We start from the raw sequence: 25000 nt of genomic DNA, 5'->3' as shown, positions 1-25000 counted from the left end.
TTCTCGTCAGCGATGCGACGCAGCCGAGCGTAGTCAAGGTTACGGGAATGACAGCTGGTTCCTGGAGAGAAGACGGAACGATCAACAGGAAACGGAAGTAACGGACAGGAAACGGTTTCATCTTTCAAACCTCGTCTTCAGCACCTGTGGAAATTATGTATTTTCTAATGTTTTGTAGTTTAAAAAGAGATTCTGTGTCTGGGAAACCAGGCCCAAAATATACAATGAAACTGTCAACAGGAGGAGATTCTGTGTCTGGGAAACCAGGCCCAAAAGTGTGTGTGTGTGTGTGTGTGTGTGTATGTATGGTGTGTGTGTGTGTATGGTGTGTGTGTGTGTGTATGTATGGTGTGTGTGTGTGTATGGTGTGTGTGTGTGTGTGTGTGTGTGTGTGTGTATGGTGTGTGTGTGTGGTGTGTGTGTGTGTGTGTATGGTGTGTGTGTGTGTGTGTGGTGTGTGTGTGTGTGTGTGTGTGTGTATGTGGTAGTGTGTGTGTGTGTGTGTGTGTGGTAGTGTGTGTGTGTGTGTGTATGTATGGTGTGTGTGTGTATGGTGTGTGTGGTGTGTATGGTGTGTGTGTGTGTGTGTGTGTGGTAGTGTGTGTGTGTGTGTGTGTGTGTGTGTGTGTGTGTGTGTGTATGGTGTATGTGTGTGTGTATGTGTGTGTGTGTGTGTGGTAGTGTGTGTGTGTGTGTGTGTGAGTGTATGGTGTGTGTGTGTGTGTGTGGTAGTGTGTGTGTGTGTGTGTGTATGTATGGTGTGTGTGTGTATGGTGTGTGTGGTGTGTATGGTGTGTGTGTGTGTGTGTGTGTGTGTGTGTGTATGTATGGTGTGTGTGTGTGTGTGTGTATGTATGGTGTGTGTGTGTATGGTGTGTGTGGTGTGTATGGTGTGTGTGTGTGTGTGTGTATGTATGGTGTGTGTGTGTGTGTGGTGTGTGTATGGTGTGTGTGTGTGTGTGTGTGTGTATGGTGTGTGTGGTAGTGTGTGTGTGTGTGTATGGTGTGTGTGTGTGTGTGTGTATGGTGTGTGTGTGTGTGTGTGTGTGTGTGTGTATGTATGGTGTGTGTGTGTGTTGTGTATGGTGTGTGTGGTGTGTATGGTGTGTGTGTGTGTGTGTGTGTATGGTGTGTGTGTATGGTGTGTGTGTGTGTATGGTGTGTGTGTGTGTGTGTGTGTATGGTGTGTGTGTGTATGGTGTGTGTGGTGTGTATGGTGTGTGTGTGTGTGTGTGTGTGGTGTGTGTGTATGTATGGTGTGTGTGTGTGTGTGGTGTGTGTGTGTGTGTATGTATGGTGTGTGTGTGTGTGTATGGTGTGTATGGTGTGTGTGTATGTATGGTGTGTGTGTGTGTGTGTGTGTGTGTGTGTGTGGTGTGTGTGTGTGTGTGTGTGTATGGTGTGTGTGTGTGTGTGTGTGTGGTAGTGTGTGTGTGTGTGTGTGTGTATGGTGTGTGTGTGTGTGTGTATGGTGTGTGTGTGTGTGTGTGGTAGTGTGTGTGTGTGTGTGTGTATGTATGGTGTGTGTGTGTGTTGTGTATGGTGTGTGTATGGTGTGTGTGTGTGTGTGGTGTGTGTGTGTGTGTGTGTATGGTGTGTGTGTATGGTGTGTGTGTGTGTATGGTGTGTGTGTGTGTGTGTGTGTGTGTGTGTGTATGGTGTGTGTGTGTATGGTGTGTGTGGTGTGTATGGTGTGTGTGTGTGTGTGTGTATGTATGGTGTGTGTGTATGTATGGTGTGTGTGTGTGTGTATGGTGTGTGTGTGTGTGTGTGTGTGTGTGTGTGTGTGTGTGTGTGTGTGTGTGTGTGTGTGTGTGTGTGTGTGTGTGTGTGTGTGTGGTACCTGCGATGATCATTCTAGGGTGGAACAGCTGAGCGTTCTCCTCCAGTCGGTCGTAATCGATGAGGCCGGTCTCTGGATTCACCTGATTCAACACAGATGGACTGGTTCAGTTCGTAACCCAAGGCCCCTCCCAGGGATGTAGCTATATATATATATATTATATTATATTATATATTCAACACAGATTGACGGCACTGGTTGTGGGTTCAGTTTGTAACGCAAGGCTCTTGCAACGCCAGGATAGTGGGTTTGATTCCCGCTGGGAGCACCCATCCGTATGAACGCACGTCGCTTTAGATAAAACTGTCTTCAGTTATTATTGTTATGTATATATTGCCACAGTGGACCAGCATCCCCGGGGGGATTGGATGCTTTTCGGCATCTTGTAGGGTCCATGATTTTATACACTTGTCAGTAACGGATGTGGCTGAAAACAGCCAAATCCACTCATTTGGAAAAGGGTCGTCCACATACTTCTGTCTACATAGTGGGGGGGGGGGGGGGGGGGGGGGGGGGTTTGTCAGCTAGAAAGAAAACTGCCCCAATTCAGAAATGGAGAAAGAGAGAAAGCTCTAGAAAGCTGTAGAAAGCTTTAGAAAGCTCTTGAAAGCCCTAGAAAGCTCTAGAAAGCCCTAGAAAGCTTTAGAAAGCTGTAGAAAGCTATAGAAAGCTTTAGAAAGCTGTAGAAGGCTCTAGAAAGCTGTAGAAAGCCATAGAAAGCTCCTGGACGCTCTAGAAAGCTCTAACGTTATCTGCTGCCTCTTCAACAAGAAACCACTGTGACCACATTGATCCTACGATCCAGAAATACACTTCCCACGGACCAAAATTAACCCAGTCCAAAAAAAAAGCATGGCTCCGGGGCGCTTCTCCGAAACGCGATCCGTAGCCCGAAGCGTCGCATTTCAGTTTAGGCAGCGCTCGGGGAACGCTGTATAGGAAATCTCCCCCCCTCCCCCAAGAGCCACAGAACGACCGAATTAACGCAACGCCAACACTAACACCTTTTAAAAACGACTCTTTCCCAGAGGCTGGTACGACCTACGACAGCGTCAGCTGTTAAATACCAACACGGTGGACATGTTTACGTCTGGTTAGCTTGGTCACATGATCTCTGAAACTCTGAAACTTTTATAAGAATTGATTTAAGAGTTTGTAAATTTGGGAATGTTTTCTTGGGGCGCTGTAAGTTACTATTATATGCGTTTCTGGCATTGAGAAATCAATGTCTTTAAAGGGAATACTTGGGGACTTAAAGGGAATACTTGGGGATTTAAAGGAATACTTGGGGATTTAAAGGAATACTTGGGGATGTAAAGGAATACTTGGGGATGTAAAGGAATACTTGGGGAACTTTAAGTCATCAGTGATTTGGACACCAAGAAACTTGAAGCTCTCGACCCAGAAACCTGACTTACGTTCTAACCAATAAAATGAGTCATTTTTCTCCCTCCCTCCCTCCCTCTGATCTCCCTCCCTCCCTCCCCTCCCTCCCCCTCCCTCCCTCCCTCCCCCCCCTCCCTCCCTCCCTCCCCCCCTCCCTCCCCCGCGTGGTGTTGTTGTGTCGCAGTGTGTTTTGTTGTTGTTGTTGTTGTTGCTGCTGTTTACCTTGTAGGGCATGGACTCGAAGAAGATGGACGTGGCAGAGATCTTCTTCTTGTCCGTCATGAAACCGTGCGTCAGGTGACCTCCATCAGGGAGGTCCAGACCCATGATCCTCCCATGAGGCTCCACGATGGCCGTGTACACAGCGAAGTTAGCAGGGGAACCTATAAACACACAGCCAAGTTAGCAGGGGAACCTATAAACACACAGCCAAGTTAGCAGGGGAACCTATAAACACACAGCCAAGTTAGCAGGGGAACCTATAAACACACAGCCAAGTTAGCAGGGGAACCTATAAACACACAGCCAAGTTAGCAGGGGAACCTATAAACACACAGCCAAGTTAGCAGGGGAGCCTATAAACACACAGCCAAGTTAGCAGGGGAACCTATAAACACACAGCGAAGTTAGCAGGGGAACCTATAAACACACAGCCAAGTTAGCAGGGGAGCCTATAAACACACAGCCAAGTTAGCAGGGGAACCTATAAACACACAGCCAAGTAAGCAGGGGAACCTATAAACACACAGCCAAGTTAGCAGGGGAACCTATAAACACACAGCCAAGTTAGCAGGGGAACCTATAAACACACAGCCAAGTTAGCAGGGGAACCTATAAACACACAGCCAAGTTAGCAGGGGAACCTATAAACACACAGCGAAGTTAGCAGGGGAGCCTATAAACACACAGCCAAGTTAGCAGGGGAACCTATAAACACACAGCCAAGTTAGCAGGGGAACCTATAAACACACAGCCAAGTTAGCAGGGGAACCTATAAACACACAGCCAAGTTAGCAGGGGAGCCTATAAACACACAGCCAAGTTAGCAGGGGAACCTATAAACACACAGCCAAGTTAGCAGGGGAACCTATAAACACACAGCCAAGTTAGCAGGGGAACCTATAAACACACAGCCAAGTTAGCAGGGGAACCTATAAACACACAGCCAAGTTAGCAGGGGAACCTATAAACACACAGCCAAGTTAGCAGGGGAACCTATAAACACACAGCCAAGTTAGCAGGGGAACCTATAAACACACAGCCAAGTTAGCAGGGGAACCTATAAACACACAGCCAAGTTAGCAGGGGAACCTATAAACACACAGCCAAGTTAGCAGGGGAACCTATAAACACACAGCCAAGTTAGACCCTACAGAGATGTACTGAGATGGCCTGGTTCCACCAAGTTAGTGTGTGTGTGTCTCTCTGTGTAGTGTGTGTGTGTGTGTGTCTCTCTGTGTAGTGTGTGTGTGTGTGTGTCTCTCTGTGTAGTGTGTGTGTGTGTGTGTCTCTCTGTGTAGTGTGTGTGTGTGTGTGTCTCTCTGTGTAGTGTGTGTGTGTGTGTGTGTGTGTGTGTGTGTGTGTGTGTGTGTGTGTGTGTGTGTGTGTGTGTGTGTGTGTGTGTGTATTACCTGAGTAGGGCTGCACGTTAACCCCCCACCTGTCAGCCTCCAGTCCGTAGACCTCCAGAGCTCTCCTCTGACACACACGCTCCAACTCATCCACATGTTCTGTTCCCCCGTAGTACCTACACACACACACACACACACACACACACACACACACACACACACACACACACACACACACACACACACACATATTTCCTTCAGCTGTTTGGGGGGGGTCTGTGTTTCTCTGTGTTTATGTCTGCATGTTGTGTCTCTGTCCAGGATGTATGTGTGTGTGTGTGTGTGTGTGTGTGTGTGTGTGTGTGTGTGTGTGTGTGTGTATATACACACACAGTACCAGTCTAAAGTTTTATATCACCTCCTCATTCAAGGGTTTTTCTTTATTTTTTACTAATTTCTACATCGTAGAATATTAGTGAAGACATCAAAACAATGGAATCATGTAGTAAACAAAGCAAAAAAAACTTAAAATCAAAATATATTTTATATTTGAGTTTCTTCAAAGTATCCTTGATGACAGGTTGGTAGACTCCTGGACGGCTCTAAGAAGGGAGATGCTCTCTCTCTCTCTAATTTATTAACAAAGCCGACTGTCAGTAACTTCCTCTGTACACCACTGATTTATATCAGACCTACAAATTACCAAACCCATTCTCTCAGGGATAGATAACCCTGGAGAGGTCTCCACAACCAACCCCATTCTCTCAGGGATAGATAACCCTGGAGAGGTCTCCACAACCAACCCCATTCTCTCAGGGATAGATAACCCTGGAGAGGTCTCCACAACCAACCCCATTCTCTCAGGGATAGATAACCCTGGAGAGGTCTCCACAACCAACCCCATTCTCTCAGGGATAGATAACCCTGGAGAGGTCTCCACAACCAACCCCATTCTCTCAGGGATAGATAACCCTGGAGAGGTCTCCACAACCAACCCCATTCTCTCAGGGATAGATAACCCTGGAGAGGTCTCCACAACCAACCCCATTCTCTCAGGGATAGATAACCCTGGAGAGGTCTCCACAACCAACCCCATTCTCTCAGGGATAGATAACCCTGGAGAGGTCTCCACAACCAACCCCATTCTCTCTCAGGGATAGATAACCAAACCCATTCTCTCAGGGATAGATAACCCTGGAGAGGTCTCCACAACCAACCCCATTCTCTCTCAGGGATAGATAACCCTGGAGAGGTCTTTGGTCTCCACAACCAAACCAATTATTTCTCTCCCTCCCCTCTTTTTCACTCGCTCTCTCCCCTTTTCTCTCCCCCCATTTTCTTGTTTTTCTCTACCCTTTTTGTCTCTCCCTTCTCTCTCTCCCACCCTTCTCTCTCCATTTCTCTCTCTCCCCCTTCTCTCTCTCCCACCCTTCTCTCTCCATTTCTCTCTCTCCCCCCACCACCAGTTTTAAAAACACATAATTGGGGTAAATCTGCGTTTAGTTATCGTTGTCCCTGGTGTGTAGAACAATATTCAGAATTCCTTGCAGTTAGATATTCTGGTTCCTTCCAGGCATTTTTCAATTATTAATTGAAGACTTTTGTTACAGAATGCGAATGCTTTTCTTAAATATATTTAAATGTTGTTTAGGGCAGCAGGTAGCCTATCGGTTAGAGCGTTGGCCCAGTAACCAGCAGGTAGCCTATCGGTTAGAGCGTTGGGCCAGTAACCAGCAGGTAATCTATCGGTTAGAGCGTTGGGCCAGTAACCAGCAGGTAGCCTATCGGTTAGAGTGTTGGGCCAGTAACCAGCAGGTAGCCTATCGGTTAGAGCGTTGGGCCAGTAACCAGCAGGTAGCCTATCGGTTAGAGCGTTGGGCCAGTAACCAGCAGGTAATCTATCGGTTAGAGCGTTGGGCCAGTAACCAGCAGGTAGCCTATCGGTTAGAGCGTTGGGCCAGTAACCAGCAGGTAGCCTATCGGTTAGAGCGTTGGGCCAGTAACCAGCAGGTAGCCTATCGGTTAGAGCGTTTGGTTGGGCCAGTAACCAGCAGGTAGCCTATCGGTTAGAGCGTTGGGCCAGTAACCAGCAGGTAGCCTATCGGTTAGAGCGTTGGGCCAGTAACCAGCAGGTAGCCTATCGGTTAGAGCGTTGGGCCAGTAACCAGCAGGTAGCCTATCGGTTAGAGCGTTGGGCCAGTAACCAGCAGGTAGCCTATCGGTTAGAGCGTTGGGCCAGTAACCAGCAGGTAGCCTATCGGTTAGAGCGTTGGGCCAGTAACCAGCAGGTAGCCTATCGGTTAGAGCGTTGGGCCAGTAACCAGCAGGTAGCCTATCGGTTAGAGCGTTGGGCCAGTAACCAGCAGGTAGCCTAGCGGTTAGAGCGTTGGGCCAGTAACCAGCAGGTAGCCTATCGGTTAGAGCGTTGGGCCAGTAACCAGCAGGTAGCCTATCGGTTAGAGCGTTGGGCCAGTAACCAGCAGGTAGCCTATCGGTTAGAGCGTTGGGCCAGTAACCAGCAGGTAGCCTATCGGTTAGAGCGTTGGGCCAGTAACCAGCAGGTAGCCTATCGGTTAGAGCGTTGGGCCAGTAACCAGCAGGTAGCCTATCGGTTAGAGCGTTGGGCCAGTAACCAGCAGGTAGCCTATCGGTTAGAGCGTTGGGCCAGTAACCAGCAGGTAGCCTATCGGTTAGAGCGTTGGGCCAGTAACCAGCAGGTAGCCTATCGGTTAGAGCGTTGGGCCAGTAACCAGCAGGTAGCCTATCGGTTAGAGCGTTGGGCCAGTAACCAGCAGGTAGCCTATCGGTTAGAGCGTTGGGCCAGTAACCAGCAGGTAGCCTATCGGTTAGAGCGTTGGGCCAGTAACCAGCAGGTAGCCTATCGGTTAGAGCGTTGGGCCAGTAACCAGCAGGTAGCCTATCGGTTAGAGCGTTGGGCCAGTAACCAGCAGGTAGCCTATCGGTTAGAGCGTTGGGCCAGTAACCAGCAGGTAGCCTATCGGTTAGAGCGTTGGCCCAGTAACCAGCAGGTAGCCTATCGGTTAGAGCGTTGGCCCAGTAACCAGCAGGTAGCCTATCGGTTAGAGCGTTGGCCCAGTAACCAGCAGGTAGCCTAGTGGTTAGAGCGTTGGGCCAGTAACCAGCAGGTAGCCTAGTGGTTAGAGCGTTGGGCCAGTAAGCAGCAGGTAGCCTATCGGTTAGAGCGTTGGGCCAGTAACCAGCAGGGTAGCCTAGTGGTTAGAGCGTTGGGCCAGTAACCAGCAGGTAGCCTAGTGGTTAGAGCGTTGGGCCAGTAACCAGCAGGTAGCCTAGTGGTTAGAGCGTTGGGCCAGTAACCAGCAGGTAGCCTAGTGGTTAGAGCGTTGGGCCAGTAACCAGCAGGTAGCCTAGTGGTTAGAGCGTTGGGCCAGTAACCAGCAGGTAGCCTAGTGGTTAGAGCGTTGGGCCAGTAACCAGCAGGTAGCCTAGTGGTTAGAGCGTTGGGCCAGTAACCAGCAGGTAGCCTATCGGTTAGAGTGTTGGGCCAGTAACCAGCAGTTAGCCTATCGGTTAGAGTGTTGGGCCAGTAACCAGCAGTTAGCCTATCGGTTAGAGCGTTGGGCCAGTAACCAGCAGGTAGCCTAGCGGTTAGAGCGTTGGGCCAGTAACCAGCAGGTAGCCTAGCGGTTAGAGCGTTGGGCCAGTAACCAGCAGTTAGCCTATCGGTTAGAGCGTTGGGCCAGTAACCAGCAGGTAGCCTATCGGTTAGAGCGTTGGGCCAGTAACCAGCAGTTAGCCTATCGGTTAGAGCGTTGGCCCAGTAACCAGCAGGTAGCCTAGCGGTTAGAGCGTTGGGCCAGTAACCAGCAGGTAGCCTATCGGTTAGAGCGTTGGGCCAGTAACCAGCAGGTAGCCTATCGGTTAGAGCGTTGGGCCAGTAATCAGCAGTTAGCCTATCGGTTAGAGCGTTGGGCCAGTAACCAGCAGGTAGCCTAGTGGTTAGAGCGTTGGGCCAGTAACCAGCAGGTAGCCTATCGGTTAGAGTGTTGGGCCAGTAACCAGCAGGTAGCCTAGTGGTTAGAGCGTTGGGCCAGTAACCAGCAGGTAGCCTAGTGGTTAGAGCGTTGGGCCAGTAAGGGAAAGGTGTAACTCATTGAATCCCCGAGCTGACAGGGGAAAAAAATTGGTCGTTCTGCTCCTGAACAAGGCAGTTAAACCCACTGTTCCCCGGTAGGCCGTCATTGTGAATAAGAATTTGTTCTTAACTGACTTGTTTAGTTAAATAAAGGTTCAAACAGGTTCATAAAGGTTCATAGTACCCACCTCTGTCCAGGATACCCCTCTGAGTGACTCCCTGTTTAAATAAAGGTTCATTAAGATTCATAAAGGTTCATAGTACCCACCGCTGTCCAGGATACCCCTCTGAGTGACTCCCTGTTTAAATAAAGGTTCATAAAGGTTCATAGTACCCACCGCTGTCCAGGATACCCCTCTGAGTACTTGTTGTTCATACAGGACCCCAGGGCTTCTAGAACGGCTCTGGAGGTGAAGTTCTCTGATGCAATCAGCTCCAGGCCAAAGGTCTGACGATGCTTCTCTCGCTTGATGATGGAGAACACCTAGCACAATACACCGTTTCATTATAATACACACACACACACACCTACACAATACACCGTTTCATTATAATACACACACCTACACAATACACCATTTCATTATAATACACACCCCTACACAATACACCATTTCATTATAATACACCTACACAATACACCGTTTCATTATAATACACACACCTACACAATACACCGTTTCATTATAATACACACACACCTACACAATACACCGTTTCATTATAATACACACACACACACACCTACACAATACACCGTTTCATTATAATACACACACCTACACAATACACCATTTCATTATAATACACACCCCTACACAATACACCGTTTCATTATAATACACCTACACAATACACCGTTTCATTATAATACACACACCTACACAATACACCGTTTCATTATAATACACACACACCTACACAATACACCGTTTCATTATAATACACACACACACCTACACAATACACCGTTTCATTATAATACACACACACCTACACAACACACCGTTTCATTATAATACACACACACCTACACAATACACCGTTTCATTATAACACACACACACCTACACAATACACCGTTTCATTATAACACACACACACACACACACAATACACCGTTTCATTATAATACACACACACACACAATACACCATTTCATTATAATACACACACACACACACAATACACCGTTTCATTATAATACACCTACACACCTACACAATACACCGTTTCATTATAATACACCTACACACCTACACAACACACCGTTTCATTATAATACACACCTACACAATACACCGTTTCATTATAATACACACCTACACAATACACCGTTTCATTATAATACACACCTACACAATACACCGTTTCATTATAATACACACCCACACAATACACCGTTTCATTATAATACACACACACCTACACAATACACCGTTTCATTATAATACACACACACACACACACAAATACACCGTTTCATTATAATACACACACCTACACAATACACCGTTTCATTATAATACACCTACACAATACACCGTTTCATTATAATACACCTACACAATACACCGTTAAATTATAATACACACCTACACAATACACCGTTTCATTATAATACACACACACACCTACACAATACACCGTTTCATTATAATACACACACACACACACACACACACACACACAATACACCGTTTCATTATAATACACACACCTACACAACACACCGTTTCATTATAACACACACACACAATACACCGCTTCATTATAACACACCTACACAATACACCGTTTCATTATAATACACACACACACCTACACAATACACCGTTTCATTATAATACACACACACACACACACACAAATACACCGTTTCATTATAATACACCTACACAATACACCGTTAAATTATAATACACACCTACACAATACACCGTTTCATTATAATACACACACACACCTACACAATACACCGTTTCATTATAATACACACACACACACACACAATACACCGTTTCATTATATTACACACACCTACACAATACACCGTTTCATTATAATACACACACCTACACAACACACCGTTTCATTATAACACACACACACACAATACACCGCTTCATTATAACACACCTACACAATACAGCGTTTCATTATAATACACACACCTACACAATACACCGTTTCATTATAATACCCCCCACACACAAACACACACACGTGTGACGTACCTCAGGGTCGTTGGAGCGGAGGGGTTCCTCATTATAATACCCCCCCCCCCCGTACCTCAGGGTCGTTGGAGCGGAGGGGTTCCTCATTATAATACCCCCCCCCCCCGTACCTCAGGGTCGTTGGAGCGGAGGGGTTCCTCATTATAATACCCCCCCCCCCGTACCCCCGGGTCGTTGGAGCGGGGGGGTTCCCCATTATAATACCCCCCCCCCCCGTACCTCAGGGTCGTTGGAGCGGAGTGGTTCCTCATTATAATACCCCCCCGTACCTCAGGGTCGTTGGAGCGGAGGGGTTCCTCATTATAATACCCCCCCCCCCCGTACCTCAGGGTCGTTGGAGCGGAGTGGTTCCTCATTATAATACCCCCCCCCGTACCTCAGGGTCGTTGGAGCGGAGTGGTTCCTCATTATAATACCCCCCCCCCCGTACCTCAGGGTCGTTGGAGCGGAGGGGTTCCTCATTATAATACCCCCCCCCCCCCGTACCGCAGGGTCGTTGGAGCGGAGGGGTTCCTCATTATAATACCCCCCCCCCCCCGTACCTCAGGGTCGTTGGAGCGGAGGGGTTCCTCATTATAATACCCCCCCCCCCGTACCTCAGGGTCGTTGGAGCGGAGGGGTTCCTCATTATAATACCCCCCCCCCCCCGTACCTCAGGGTCGTTGGAGCGGAGGGGTTCCTCATTATAATACCCCCCCCGGTACCTCAGGGTCGTTGGAGCGGAGGGGTTCCTCATTATAATACCCCCCCCCCGTACCTCAGGGTCGTTGGAGCGGAGGGGTTCCTCATTATAATACCCCCCCCCCGTACCTCAGGGTCGTTGGAGCGGAGTGGTTCCTCATTATAATACCCCCCCCCCCCGTACCTCAGGGTCGTTGGGGCGGAGTGGTTCCTCATTATAATACCCCCCCCCCCCGTACCTCAGGGTCGTTGGAGCGGAGGGGTTCCTCATTATAATACCCCCCCCCGTACCTCAGGGTCGTTGGAGCGGAGTGGTTCCTCATTATAATTACCCCCCCGTAACTCAGGGTCGTTGGAGCGGAGTGGTTCCTCATTATAATACCCCCCCCCATACCTCAGGGTCGTTGGAGCGGAGGGGTTCCTCATTATAATACCCCCCCCCCGTACCTCAGGGTCGTTGGAGCGGAGTGGTTCCTCATTATAATACCCCCCCCCCCCGTACCTCAGGGTCGTTGGAGCGGAGTGGTTCCTCATTATAATACCCCCCCCCCCCCCCCGTACCTCAGGGTCGTTGGAGCGGAGGGGTTCCTCATTATAATACCCCCCCCCCCCCGTACCTCAGGGTCGTTGGAGCGGAGTGGTTCCTCATTATAATACCCCCCCCCCCCCGTACCTCAGGGTCGTTGGAGCGGAGGGGTTCCTCATTATAATACCCCCCCCCCCGTACCTCAGGGTCGTTGGAGCGGAGGGGTTCCTCATTATAATACCCCCCCCCCGTACCTCAGGGTCGTTGGAGCGGAGTGGTTCCTCATTATAATACCCCCCCCCCCCGTACCTCAGGGTCGTTGGAGCGGAGGGGTTCCTCATTATAATACCCCCCCCCCCCCCGTACCTCAGGGTCGTTGGAGCGGAGGGGTTCCTCATTATAATACCCCCCCCCCCCCCCCCCCCCCCGTACCTCAGGGTCGTTGGAGCGGAGGGGTTCCTGCATCATCTTGTTGTGAGATTCCCACACGTCCTGACTGACATGGTGACTGGTACCGTTGCTATGAGACATGATGACTGGTGCTGATCTACACACACACACACACACACACACACACACAGTCAGTTACACGATGCCAGTCAGGTTATCACTGGAACAGCCACGTTTAAACCAACAGGACTATATTTAGTCAGGTTATCACTGGAACAGCCATGTTTAAACCAACAGGACTATATTTAGTCAGGTATCACTGGAACAGCCACGTTTAAATCAACAGGACTATATTTAGTCAGGTTACCACTGGAACAGCCACGTTTAAACCAACAGGACTATATTTAGTCAGGTTATCACTGGAACAGCCATGTTTAAACCAACAGGACTATATTTAGTCAGGTTATCTGGTAATCTGGTCCATAAAGAGCTCTGGTCCTGTCCTGTCCAGGCTCTGGTCCATAAAGACCTCTGGTCCTGTCCTGTCCAGGTTCTGGTCCATAAAGAGCTCTGGTCCTGTCCTGTCCAGGTTCTGGTCCATAAAGAGCTCTGGTCCTGTCCTGTCCAGGTTCTGGTCCATAAAGAGCTCTGGTCCTGTCCTGTCCAGGCTCTGGTCAATAAAGAGCTCTGGTCCTGTCCTGTCCAGGCTCTGGTCCATAAAGAGCTCTGGTCCTGTCCTGTCCAGGTTCTGGTCCATAAAGAGCTCTGGTCCTGTCCTGTCCAGGTTCTGGTCCATAAAGAGCTCTGGTCCTGTCCTGTCCAGGTTCTGGTCCATAAAGAGCTCTGGTCCTGTCCTGTCCAGGCTCTGGTCAATAAAGAGCTCTGGTCCTGTCCTGTCCAGGCTCTGGTCCATAAAGAGCTCTGGTCCTGTCCTGTCCAGGTTCTGGTCCATAAAGAGCTCTGGTCCTGTCCTGTCCAGGTTCTGGTCCATAAAGAGCTCTGGTCCTGTCCTGTCCAGGCTCTGGTCAATAAAGAGCTCTGGTCCTGTCCTGTCCAGGCTCTGGTCCATAAAGAGCTCTGGTCCTGTCCTGTCCAGGCTCTGGTCCATAAAGAGCTCTGGTCCTGTCCTGTCCAGGCTCTGGTCCATAAAGAGCTCTGGTCCTGTCCTGTCCAGGCTCTGGTCCATAAAGAGCTCTGGTCCTGTCCTGTCCAGGTTCTGGTCCATAAAGAGCTCTGGTCCTGTCCTGTGGTTAACGTTTGACCACAGGGACTTGATAAGAGCTCAGGAAACTACCCTGTTAGACTAGAACTACGCAGTTACAACAACATAACTATCCAGGCTTCTTGACAACAATTATTAACTAGATAGATAACTGTCTAGACAGCTGATTGATGGAACTGCTGAGTCATGTGTGGGTTCCCATGACCTACATCAACAAACAAAATGGCGCACTATTCCTACACGGATCAGAACCAGAACCCTATGGTCCTGGTGGAAGTAGTGGACTGATCAGAACCAGAACCCTACGGTCCTGGTAGAAGTAGTGCACTATATAGGGAATAGGGTGCCAGTTGGTACGACGCTAGTGGAAATAGTGCACTATATAGGGAATAGGGTGCCAGTTGGTACGACCCTAGTGGAAATAGGGCACTATATAGGGAATAGGGTGCCATTTGGTACGACGCTAGTGGAAATAGGGCACTATGTTGGGAATAGGGTGCCAGTTGGTACGACCCTAGTGGAAATAGGGCACTATGTAGGGAATAGGGTGCCAGTTGGTACGACCCTAGTGGAAATAGGGCACTATATAGGGAATAGGGTGCCAGTTGGTACGACCCTAGTGGAAATAGTGCACTATGTTGGGAATAGGGTGCCATTTGGTACGACGCTAGTGGAAATAGGGCACTATGTAGGGAATAGGGTGCCATTTGGTACGACCCTAGTGGAAATAGGGCACCAGTTGGTACGACCCTAGTGGAAATAGGGCACTATGTTGGGAATAGGGTGCGACCCCTTGTCACTGCCACTCTGTGTCTGATGTAACAGCAGCTGGACTCATGACTTCTGTTATCTTGTTTGGCCAAATTACAGAGGCCAGCCACCGTCAGCTCACTGACCGAGAGAGATGAAGTCACCCATTCTGTGTTTAGCGTGTAGGTTCTGGCCTTTCTAGGGAGAAGAGGACTGGCCACCCCTCATAGCCTGGTTCCTCTCTAGGTTTCTTCCTAGGTTCTGGCCTTTCTAGGGAGTTTTTCCTAGCCACCCCTCATAGCCTGGTTCCTCTCTAGGTTTCTTCCTAGGTTCTGGCCTTTCTAGGGGAGTTTTTCCTAGCCACCCCTCATAGCCTGGTTCCTCTCTAGGTTTCTTCCTAGGTTCTGGCCTTTCTAGGGGAGTTTTTCCTAGCCACCCCTCATAGCCTGGTTCCTCTCTAGGGTTCTTCCTAGGTTCTGGCCTTTCTAGGGAGTTTTTCCTAGCCACTGTGCTTCTACACCTGCATTGCTTGCTGTTTGGGGGGTTTTAGGCTGGGTTTCTGTACAGCACTTTGTGATATCAGCTGATGTAAGAAGGGCTATATAAATACATTTGATTTGATTTGATTAAAGCAAGGGGTTCTTAAAACTTTTTCAGCCTGGGACCCAAATGAGAAAGTCTGTATTTTCCATAAATATCAGTACATTTCACTGCCCTTTATGCATAAAACAAATAACAAATGATGAGAGAGGACAGTGGCAACGCTGAACACTAATGATTATAAACATGGTCCTTATGCCTGCTAATGCAGTGAAGAAAACCATATGACAACAATTGGGGGGGGGGGGGGGGGGGGGGGGGACCGTCCCAAGGATCCCGTATAGCACTGACCCTCCAGTCAGCCAGCAGGTTCAGCTGTCTGGTGACACGAGGTCTCGCTGTTTCACTACATTTACGATATTTACAGCTGATTTGACTAAATTGAAAATGTTGAATTAATGCATCATAAAAGAAACACATTTTTTAAAAAAATAGGACTTTCACATAGTCAAGGAAAAGTTACACGTTACACATTGTATATCTAGCTAACTTAGCTATGAGTTTCTTAGCTAGCAAAAGTGAAAAAACTTCACCCCTAAAAACCACACGCTAACCAAGCTATTAAAATCATAAATATAAGCTATCTAACGTTGAATAAAGAGTGATTTATCTGGGTACCCACCAGGTCGCCAGGCTGTGCAGCTGTCACCTGTCGGAAAGCTCCACTAAACATGCAAACTCACTTTACCAGGAAGACAAAGTCCGCCAAACCTACAAACCAATCAGTGTACAGAGAGACGTGACGTCCACAACCCTTTTCCTCGCTGTTAGCCAATAAAAACACACAACACAAACGTCCAATGAAACTGATAGACGGTGATCACAACACCCAGGGATGAAATAATACCGTTAGTTTAATTCAACAATACTGTGGTAAAATAACTTATTCTTTCTGTACAATATATTGATTAAAGAGCCTATAAATAATTGAATTCAACAATACTGTGGTATAATAACTTACTCTTTCTGTACAATATATTGATTAAAGAGCCTATAAATAGTTGAATTCAACAATACTGTGATATGATAACTGATTCTTTCTGTACAATATATTGATTAAAGAGCCTATAAATAGTTGAATTATGAAATTGTTATTATGATATAAAATGGTACATTCAGAATAGCATTTAAATTGTTATAGTGACATGATTACAGACCAATAGGATCAGTTATAGTACCTTAGGTCCCACCCTGTCAAAGACAGACAGTCATGACAGACCAATAGGATCAGTTATAGTACCTTAGGTCCCACCCTGTCAAAGACAGACAGTCATAACAGACCAATAGGATCAGTTATAGTACCTTAGGTCCCACCCTGTCAAAGACAGACAGTCATAACAGACCAATAGGATCAGTTATAGTACCTTAGGTCCCACCCTGTCAAAGACAGACAGTCATGACAGACCAATAGGATCAGTTATAGTACCTTAGGTCCCACCCAGTCAAAGACAGACAGTCATGACAGACCAATAGGATCAGTTATAGTACCTTAGGTCCCACCCTGTCAAAGACAGACAGTCATAACAGACCAATAGGATCAGTTATAGTACCTTAGGTCCCAACCTGTCAAAGACAGACAGTCATGACAGACCAATAGGATCAGTTGTAGTACCTTAGGTCCCACCCTGTCAAAGACAGACAGTCATAACAGACCAATAGGATCAGTTATAGTACCTTAGACTAGTAGAGATGTTGTTAGAGAGACTAGTAGAGATGTTGTTAGAGACTAGTAGAGATGTTGTTAGAGAGACTAGTAGAGATGTTGTTAGAGAGACTAGTAGAGATGTTGTTAGAGACTAGTAGAGATGTTGTTAGAGAGACTAGTAGAGATGTTGTTAGAGAGACTAGTAGAGATGTTGTTAGAGAGACTAGAAGAGATGTTGTTAGAGAGACTAGTAGAGATGTTGTTAGAGAGACTAGTAGAGATGTTGTTAGAGACTAGTAGAGATGTTGTTAGAGAGACTAGTAGAGATGTTGTTAGAGAGACTAGTAGAGATGTTGTTAGAGACTAGTAGAGATGTTGTTAGAGACTAGTAGAGATGTTGTTAGAGACTAGTAGAGATGTTGTTAGAGACTAGTAGAGATGTTGTTAGAGAGACTAGTAGAGATGTTGTTAGAGAGACTAGTAGAGATGTTGTTAGAGACTAGTAGAGATGTTGTTAGAGACTAGTAGAGATGTTGTTAGAGAGACTAGTAGAGATGTTGTTAGAGACTAGTAGAGATGTTGTTAGAGAGACTAGTAGAGATGTTGTTAGAGACTAGTAGAGATGTTGTTAGAGAGACTAGTAGAGATGTTGTTAGAGACTAGTAGAGATGTTGTTAGAGACTAGTAGAGATGTTGTTAGAGACTAGTAGAGATGTTGTTAGAGAGACTAGTAGAGATGTTGTTAGAGAGACTAGTAGAGATGTTGTTAGAGAGACTAGTAGAGATGTTGTTAGAGAGACTAGTAGAGATGTTGTTAGAGAGACTAGTAGAGATGTTGTTAGAGAGACTAGTAGAGATGTTGTTAGAGACTAGTAGAGATGTTGTTAGAGACTAGTAGAGATGTTGTTAGAGAGACTAGTAGAGATGTTGTTAGAGACTAGTAGAGATGTTGTTAGAGACTAGTAGAGATGTTGTTAGAGAGACTAGTAGAGATGTTGTTAGAGAGACTAGTAGAGATGTTGTTAGAGAGACTAGTAGAGATGTTGTTAGAGAGACTAGTAGAGATGTTGTTAGAGAGACTAGTAGAGATGTTGTTAGAGACTAGTATAGATGTTGTTAGAGACTAGTAGAGATGTTGTTAGAGAGACTAGTAGAGATGTTGTTAGAGAGACTAGTAGAGATGTTGTTAGAGACTAGTAGAGATGTTGTTAGAGACTAGTAGAGATGTTGTTAGAGAGACTAGTAGAGATGTTGTTAGAGAGACTAGTAGAGATGTTGTTAGAGACTAGTAGAGATGTTGTTAGAGAGACTAGTAGAGATGTTGTTAGAGAGACTAGTAGAGATGTTGTTAGAGACTAGTAGAGATGTTGTTAGAGACTAGTAGAGATGTTGTTAGAGAGACTAGTAGAGATTTTGTTAGAGACTAGTAGAGATGTTGTTAGAGAGACTAGTAGATGTTGTTAGAGACTAGTAGAGATGTTGTTAGAGACTAGTAGAGATGTTGTTAGAGAGACAAGAGAGTCTGGTTCATTGTCTCAGAACTCATTCAGACTGACTGCAGAGAGGTGATGAGGCAGCAGCCGTGTGTCTGGTTCACGGTCAGATGAGGCAGCAGCAGTGTCTGGTTCACGGTGAGATGAGGCAGCAGCCGTGTGTCTGGTTCACGGTCAGATGAGGCAGCAGCTGTGTGTCTGGTTCACGGTCAGATGAGGCAGCAGCCGTGTGTCTGGTTCACGGTCAGATGAGGCAGCAGCCGTGTGTCTGGTTCACGGGCAGATGAGGCAGCAGCCGCGTGTCTGGTTCACAGTCAGATGAGGCAGCAGCAGTGCCGTGTGTCTGGTTCACGGTCAGATGAGGCAGCAGCAGTGCCGTGTGTCTGGTTCACGGTCAGATGAGGCAGCAGCAGTGCCGTGTGTCTGGTTCACGGTGAGATGAGGCAGCAGCAGTGTGTCTGGTTCACGGTCAGATGAGGCAGCAGCCGTGTGTCTGGTTCACGGTCAGATGAGGCAGCAGCCGTGTGTCTGGTTCACGGTTAGATGAGGCAGCAGCAGTGTGTCTGGTTCACGGTGAGATGAGGCAGCAGCAGTGTCTGGTTCACGGTGAGATGAGGCAGCAGCAGTGTGTCTGGTTCACGGTCAGATGAGGCAGCAGCAGTGCCGTGTGTCTGGTTCACGGTTAGATGAGGCAGCAGCTGTGTGTCTGGTTCACGGTTAGATGAGGCAGCAGCAGTGTGTCTGGTTCACGGTTAGATGAGGCAGCAGCAGTGTGTCTGGTTCACGGTCAGATGAGGCAGCAGCAGTGTGTCTGGTTCACGGTGAGATGAGGCAGCAGCAGTGTGTCTGGTTCACGGTGAGATGAGGCAGCAGCAGTGTGTCTGGTTCACGGTTAGATGAGGCAGCAGCAGTGTGTCTGGTTCACCGTCAGATGAGGCAGCAGCCGCGCTGTGTGCATTCAAACTGTATTGCTGGTCTAAACGGTCAAGACATTTGTTTCTCCAGTTGGAGACCCCGGTTCAGATCCCACCCGTGATAGACACACACAAAGACAGCATTATTTAAAACAAGAGAGTTTTAATGGAAATTATAATTTAAAAAAAGGTACAAATAAAAAACTAGAATCATCAGGTTGAAAACAATGACATGTGGAACAGCCCATCCCACCCTCCCCTGTCCCACAGACCTATACAGGGAGTAGGGGGGGTAGAGAGTAGCATGTGGAACAGCCCCATTCCACCCTCCCCTGTCCCACAGACCTATACAGGGAGTAGGGGGGGTAGAGAGTAGCATGTGGAACAGCCCCATCCCACCCTCCCCTGTCCCACAGACCTATACAGGGAGTAGGGGGGGTAGAGAGTAGCATGTGGAACAGCCCCATCCCACCCTCCCCTGTCCCACAGACCTATACGGGGAGTAAGGGGGGTAGAGAGTAGCATGTGGAACAGCCCATCCCACCCTCCCCTGTCCCACAGACCTATACAGGGAGTAGGGGGGGTAGAGAGTAGCATGTGGAACAGCCCCATCCCACCCTCCCCTGTCCCACAGACCTCCTCATTGGGAATGAGGTACAATAGCACTTAATAATGACCAACTCGTGTACTAAACAGCTGGAATGGTAACAATAACCTTGCCCAATCACAAAGACACCCCTATACGGGGAGTAGGGGCCAGAGAGCAAGGGGGCCAGAGAGCAAGGGGGGGAAGAGACTAGGGGGGTGGGGGAGACTAAGGGGGAGAAGAGACTAGGGGGGGGGGAGAGACTAGGGGGGAGAAGAGACTAGGGGGGAGAAGAGACTAGGGGGGGAGAAGAGACTAGGGGGGAGAAGAGACTAGGGGGGAGAAGAGACTAGGGGGGAGAAGAGACTAGGGGGGAGAAGAGACTAGGGGGGAGAAGAGACTAGGGGGGAGAAGAGACTAGGGGGGAGAAGAGACTAGGGGGGAGAAGAGACTAGGGGGAGAAGAGACTAGGGGGAGAAGAGACTAGGGGGGAGAAGAGACTAGGGGGGGAGAAGAGACTAGGGGGGAGAAGAGACTAGGGGGGGAAGAGACTAGGGGGGGAAGAGACTAGGGGGGGGAAGAGACTAGGGGGGGGGAAGAGACTAGGGGGGGGGAAGAGACTAGGGGGGGGGAAGAGACTAGGGGGGGGAAGAGACTAGGGGGGGGAAGAGACTAGGGGGGGGGAGAGAGACTAGGGGGGGGGGAGAGACTAGGGGGGGGGGAGAGACTAGGGGGGGAGAGACTAGGGGGGGAAGAGACTAGGGGGGGAAGAGACTAGGTGTGTATTTGAGATTAGCCGCTCCAGGGTCATGAAGCACACAGGTGGAGAAGACGAGCCCTGATGTCCCGTAGAAAATAACTGATGATCCAGAGAAAAACAGCCAGGCCAGACTAGACGATCCAGAGCAGAACAGCTAGGCCAGACTAGACGATCCAGAGCAGAACAGCCAGGCGATCCTGACAATTCAGCCGGAGCAGCCTCGGCAGCCACAGTGGGTACACTCTATAATCCTCCCCTGGAGAGAGAGACAGAGACAGAGACAGAGAGAGAGAGAGACAGAGAGAGAGAGAGAGACAGAGAGACAGAGACAGAGAGACAGAGAGACAGAGACAGAGAGACAGAGGTTAACAGACTGGGGGGTATCCACTAGCAACTGAAATGGGAAGGAACAAACGTGAATTTGTCCAATAAGGAACCATCATTTTCGGTGTGCACTAATGAACACACCTCAGGCGTGTGAGATATTAAATGGCAGTGTATTGATATGGTATTATAGTGTAGTAGTGTTATAGTGTAGTAGTGTTATAGTGTAGTAGTATTATAGTGTATTGGTATAGTATTATAGTGTAGTAGTATTATAGTGTAGTAGTATTATAGTGTAGTAGTATTATAGTGTAGTAGTATAGTAGTGTAGTAGTATTAGTATAGTAGTATTATAGTGTATTAGTATAGTAGTATAGTGTAGTAGTATAGTAGTATAGTGTAGTAGTATTATAGTGTAGTAGTATTATAGTGTAGTAGTGATGTATTATAGTGTAGTACTATTATAGTGTAGTACTATTATAGTGTAGTAGTGTTATAGTGTAGTAGTATTACAGTGTAGTAGTGATGTATTATAGTGTAGTAGTATTATAGTGTAGTACTATTATAGTGTAGTAGTATTACAGTGTAGTAGTATTACAGTGTAGTAGTATTACAGTGTAGTAGTATTATAGTGTAGTAGTATTATAGTGTAGTAGTGATGTGTTATAGTGTAGTAGTATTATAGTGTAGTAGTGATGTGTTATAGTGTAGTAGTATTATAGTGCAGTAGTGATGTATTACAGTGTAGTAGTATTACAGTGTAGTAGTATTATAGTGCAGTAGTATTATAGTGCAGTAGTGTTAGTGTAGTAGTATTATAGTGTAGTGGTATTATAGCAGTACTCACCACCGTTAGTTTGCTCTTGGGGACTCTATAGTAGTATTATAGTAGTATTATTGTAGTACTCACCACCTCCAGCTTGCTCTTGGGGACTCTATAGTAGTATTATAGTAGTATTGCAGTACTCACCACCTCCAGCTTGCTCTTGGGGACTCTATAGTAGTATTATTGCAGTACTCACCACCTCCAGCTTGCTCTTGGGGACTCTGCAGATGCAGTTGGTCCCAAAGTTGGTGTCCCGTGTCTGGATGCAGCGAAGACAACACAGGTTCTCGTATCCCTGCTTCTTCCACTTAGCGATCAGGTTCTTATCAGCATAACTCTCCTTTATACAGTAGTCATACAGCTCTACACACACACACACACACACACACACACACACACACACACACACACACACACACACACACACACACACACACACACACACACACACACACACACACACACACACACACGTAACAGTAATATTATCTACCTCTACAGATGGTCTTCCTCTGCTGATGGCCTTCCTCTTATGTAACAGTAATATTATCTACCTCTACAGATGGCCTTCCTCTTATGTAACAGTAATATTATCTACCTCTACAGATGGTCTTCCTCTACAGATGGTCTTCCTCTACAGATGGCCTTCCTCTTATGTAACAGTAATATTATCTACCTCTACAGATGGTCTTCCTCTACAGATGGTCTTCCTCTGCAGATGGCCTTCCTCTTATGTAACAGTAATATTATCTACCTCTACAGATGGTGTTCCTCTTATGTAACAGTAATATTATCTACCTCTACAGATGGTCTTCCTCTGCAGATGGCCTTCCTCTTATGTAACAGTAATATTATCTACCTCTGCTGATGGCCTTCCTCTTGTAGAACAAGTCGAAGATATATCTGCTCCTCTGATGATGCAGTCTGAATATCGGCCACAGGGACTCCACCTTCCGCTTTCCCTCGTGAGGCTCCGTCTCGGCTGGAAGGAGACAATCGCAGCTCGTCATCAATACAATACAAAACAGGAACATTCCTGCAGTCAGCGTGCAATTGGCATGCTGACTGCAGGAATGTCCACCAGAGCTGTTGCCAGAGAATTGAATGTTCATTCCTCTACCATAAGCCACCTCCGTCATTTTAGAGAATTTGGCAATATATTTTTTTAAAGGTATCTGTGACCAACAGATGCATATCTGTATTCCCAGTCATGTGAAATCCATAGATTAGGGCCTAATGTATGTATTGCAGGTGAAGGATTTCCTGATATGAACTCAGTAAAAAAAAAATTACTTGTTGCGTTTATATTTTTGTTCAGTGTAGTTAACTTAGAAGCTACCTATCTAAAGCCTCAACCTTTTGGTTATGATTGTCGAGGTATCTGAACAATAACACACAATACGACAAAGGAAACATACAGATACTAGTAAATAACTGAAGGCGAGACAAGGGGGTTGTAGACATCGTTTGGTTACGGAGAAGTTAGTTAGTCACAATAAAAACAGGACTGATCCAAGTCAGATTCATACAACAGCTTGGTAATATAGCTTAGTTGAGACTGGTTGAATATCCCAAAAACATTAAATGTTAACATTTGTGTAGACATGATGTTAGCTGAGCCTCGTTTTGTTACAGTCGGTGTAGAGGATTTAGTTAGCTTAGGTGGCTAACATTATTAGCTAGCTAAAAATATATATTTTTTACCTTCTCTCATTTTTTGGTCTAATTCGTCCAAAGTCGGTTCAATCAACTCCCAGCCATCCGGAGGTGGTTTCCTGCTCCTCTTTACTTTCGGCATTGCGTTTAATCAAAACGGATTATTTAACAAAAAAAAACAATAAACCTTATTTCCCCCGCGTAGTATTTTTTTTGGTGTGTATTGATTTCGTAGGCCTGCTCACCGTCGCTTCTTATTGACGTCACGGCTCGATCCTCGATCGCACGATATGTACGTCACTCAATTCTATTTCATTCAATTGGGGGGATTTTGCTGCGTTCAAAACAACTGGGAACTCGGGGAAACTCCAACTTCAGTGCGTTCAAAACAACTGGGAACTCCGACTTCAGTGCGTTCAAAACAACTGGGGACTCGGGAAACTCCGACTACAGTGCGTTCAAAACAACTGGGAACTCGGGAAAACTCTGACTTCAGTGAGTTCAAAACAACTGGGAACTCGGGGGGGAAAAAGTGTTCGGATGCTCTTGATCGACTTGTACGACAGCATGTTCCAGTTCCCGCCAATATCCAGCAACTTCACACAGCCATTGAAGAGGAAGTGGGACGACATTCCACCAATCAACAGCCTGATCAGCTCTATGTGAAGGAGATGTGTCGCGCTGCATGAGGCAAATGGTGGTCACACCAGATACTGACTGGTTTTCTGATCCACACCCCTACCTTTCTTTTTAAAGGTATCTGTGACTGACAGATGCATATCTGTATTCCCAGTCATGTGAAATCCGTAGATTAGGGCCTAAGGCATTGATTTCAATTGACTTATTTCCATATATGAACTGTAACTTAGTAAAAATCTTTGAAATTGTTGCAAATTGCCATTTATAGTTTTGTTCAGTGTATTTAAATCATGATTCTATCTAATATAATATCATCAACAGGTACGACTGGTCCATTTATTTATTTGGTTATTTTTCTGAAAAAAAGGCTGTATCATAAATAACTACTCATTCTTTCTTTCTTTTATTTACATCAGTCACAGTCAAATATACCCACAATGCATCATGAATTTGATGCTCTGGACCACTGGCTCCCTGGCCTCCTCTTCCATCCTCTTCTCTCTTCTCCATCCTACACATCTGGAAACGGGATGTAAAAGTGGTGTATTTTGTTTTCTCCTGTTCAGTCGTTTCAGTGTAGAAGACAGAGAGGAGATAGAGAGGAGGATTTCAGTGTAGAAGACAGAGGAGAGGAGGATTTCAGTGTAGAAGACAGAGGAGAGGAGGATTTCAGTGTAGAAGACAGAGGAGAGGAGGATTTCAGTGTAGAAGACAGAGAGGAGGAGAATTTCAGTGTAGAAGACAGAGGAAAGGAGGATTTCAGTGTAGAAGACAGGGAAAGGAGGATTTCAAGTGTAGAAGACATAGGAGAGTTATAGAGGAGGTTTTCAGTGTAGA

The 25000-nt window shown here is 46.9% G+C and overlaps 4 protein-coding genes and 1 long non-coding RNA gene across 8 annotated transcripts in view; 1 reads left to right on the top strand and 4 right to left on the bottom strand.

Annotated features, from left to right (window-relative positions):
- The window catches only part of LOC115188904 (serine hydroxymethyltransferase, cytosolic), a 27545-nt gene extending 11496 nt beyond the window's left edge, over positions 1–16049 (bottom strand). The window contains exons 1-7 of one of the 4 annotated variants that reach the window (XM_029747732.1): positions 15943–16049; positions 12791–12905; positions 9253–9398; positions 4861–4976; positions 3452–3612; positions 1844–1925; positions 1–61 (exon numbers count right to left, since the gene is read on the bottom strand). The exon at positions 1–61 is cut by the window's left edge and continues 152 nt beyond it. In XM_029747732.1, coding sequence (XP_029603592.1) covers positions 1–61; positions 1844–1925; positions 3452–3612; positions 4861–4976; positions 9253–9398; positions 12791–12889 — 665 coding nt within the window. In that variant the 5' untranslated portion in view covers positions 12890–12905; positions 15943–16049. Of the gene's footprint in view, positions 62–1843; positions 1926–3451; positions 3613–4860; positions 4977–9182; positions 9207–9252; positions 9399–11151; positions 11268–11370; positions 11407–12790; positions 12906–15942 lie in introns of those variants that run through there. The other 3 variants (XM_029747735.1, XM_029747733.1, XM_029747736.1) reach the window with 3 other exon arrangements.
- Positions 1–25000, top strand: part of LOC115188874 (regulator of G-protein signaling 11-like) — a 448181-nt gene that overhangs the window by 245644 nt on the left and 177537 nt on the right.
- LOC115188907 (uncharacterized) lies at positions 13028–14273 on the bottom strand. Its single transcript, XM_029747739.1, has 2 exons — positions 13278–14273; positions 13028–13238 (listed from the first exon to the last, which is right to left on the bottom strand). The coding sequence occupies exons 1-2, from the start codon at positions 13971–13973 to the stop codon at positions 13212–13214; spliced, it is 723 nt and encodes a 240-aa protein (XP_029603599.1). The 5' UTR covers positions 13974–14273; the 3' UTR covers positions 13028–13211.
- Positions 19516–19822, bottom strand: LOC115188919 (uncharacterized). Its single transcript, XR_003876630.1, has 2 exons — positions 19791–19822; positions 19516–19644 (listed from the first exon to the last, which is right to left on the bottom strand). It is a non-coding gene; the product is annotated as an uncharacterized LOC115188919 (long non-coding RNA).
- bud31 (BUD31 homolog) lies at positions 20744–23803 on the bottom strand. Its single transcript, XM_029747740.1, has 4 exons — positions 23573–23803; positions 22728–22850; positions 22065–22231; positions 20744–20974 (listed from the first exon to the last, which is right to left on the bottom strand). Exons 1-4 carry the CDS (start codon positions 23664–23666, stop codon positions 20924–20926), a joined length of 435 nt encoding a protein of 144 aa, XP_029603600.1. The 5' UTR covers positions 23667–23803; the 3' UTR covers positions 20744–20923.

The sequence above is a fragment of the Salmo trutta genome, unplaced genomic scaffold (assembly GCF_901001165.1).
Source record: "Salmo trutta unplaced genomic scaffold, fSalTru1.1, whole genome shotgun sequence".
NCBI lineage: Eukaryota > Metazoa > Chordata > Actinopteri > Salmoniformes > Salmonidae > Salmo > Salmo trutta.
This window is presented reverse-complemented; position numbering and strand designations above follow the sequence as displayed.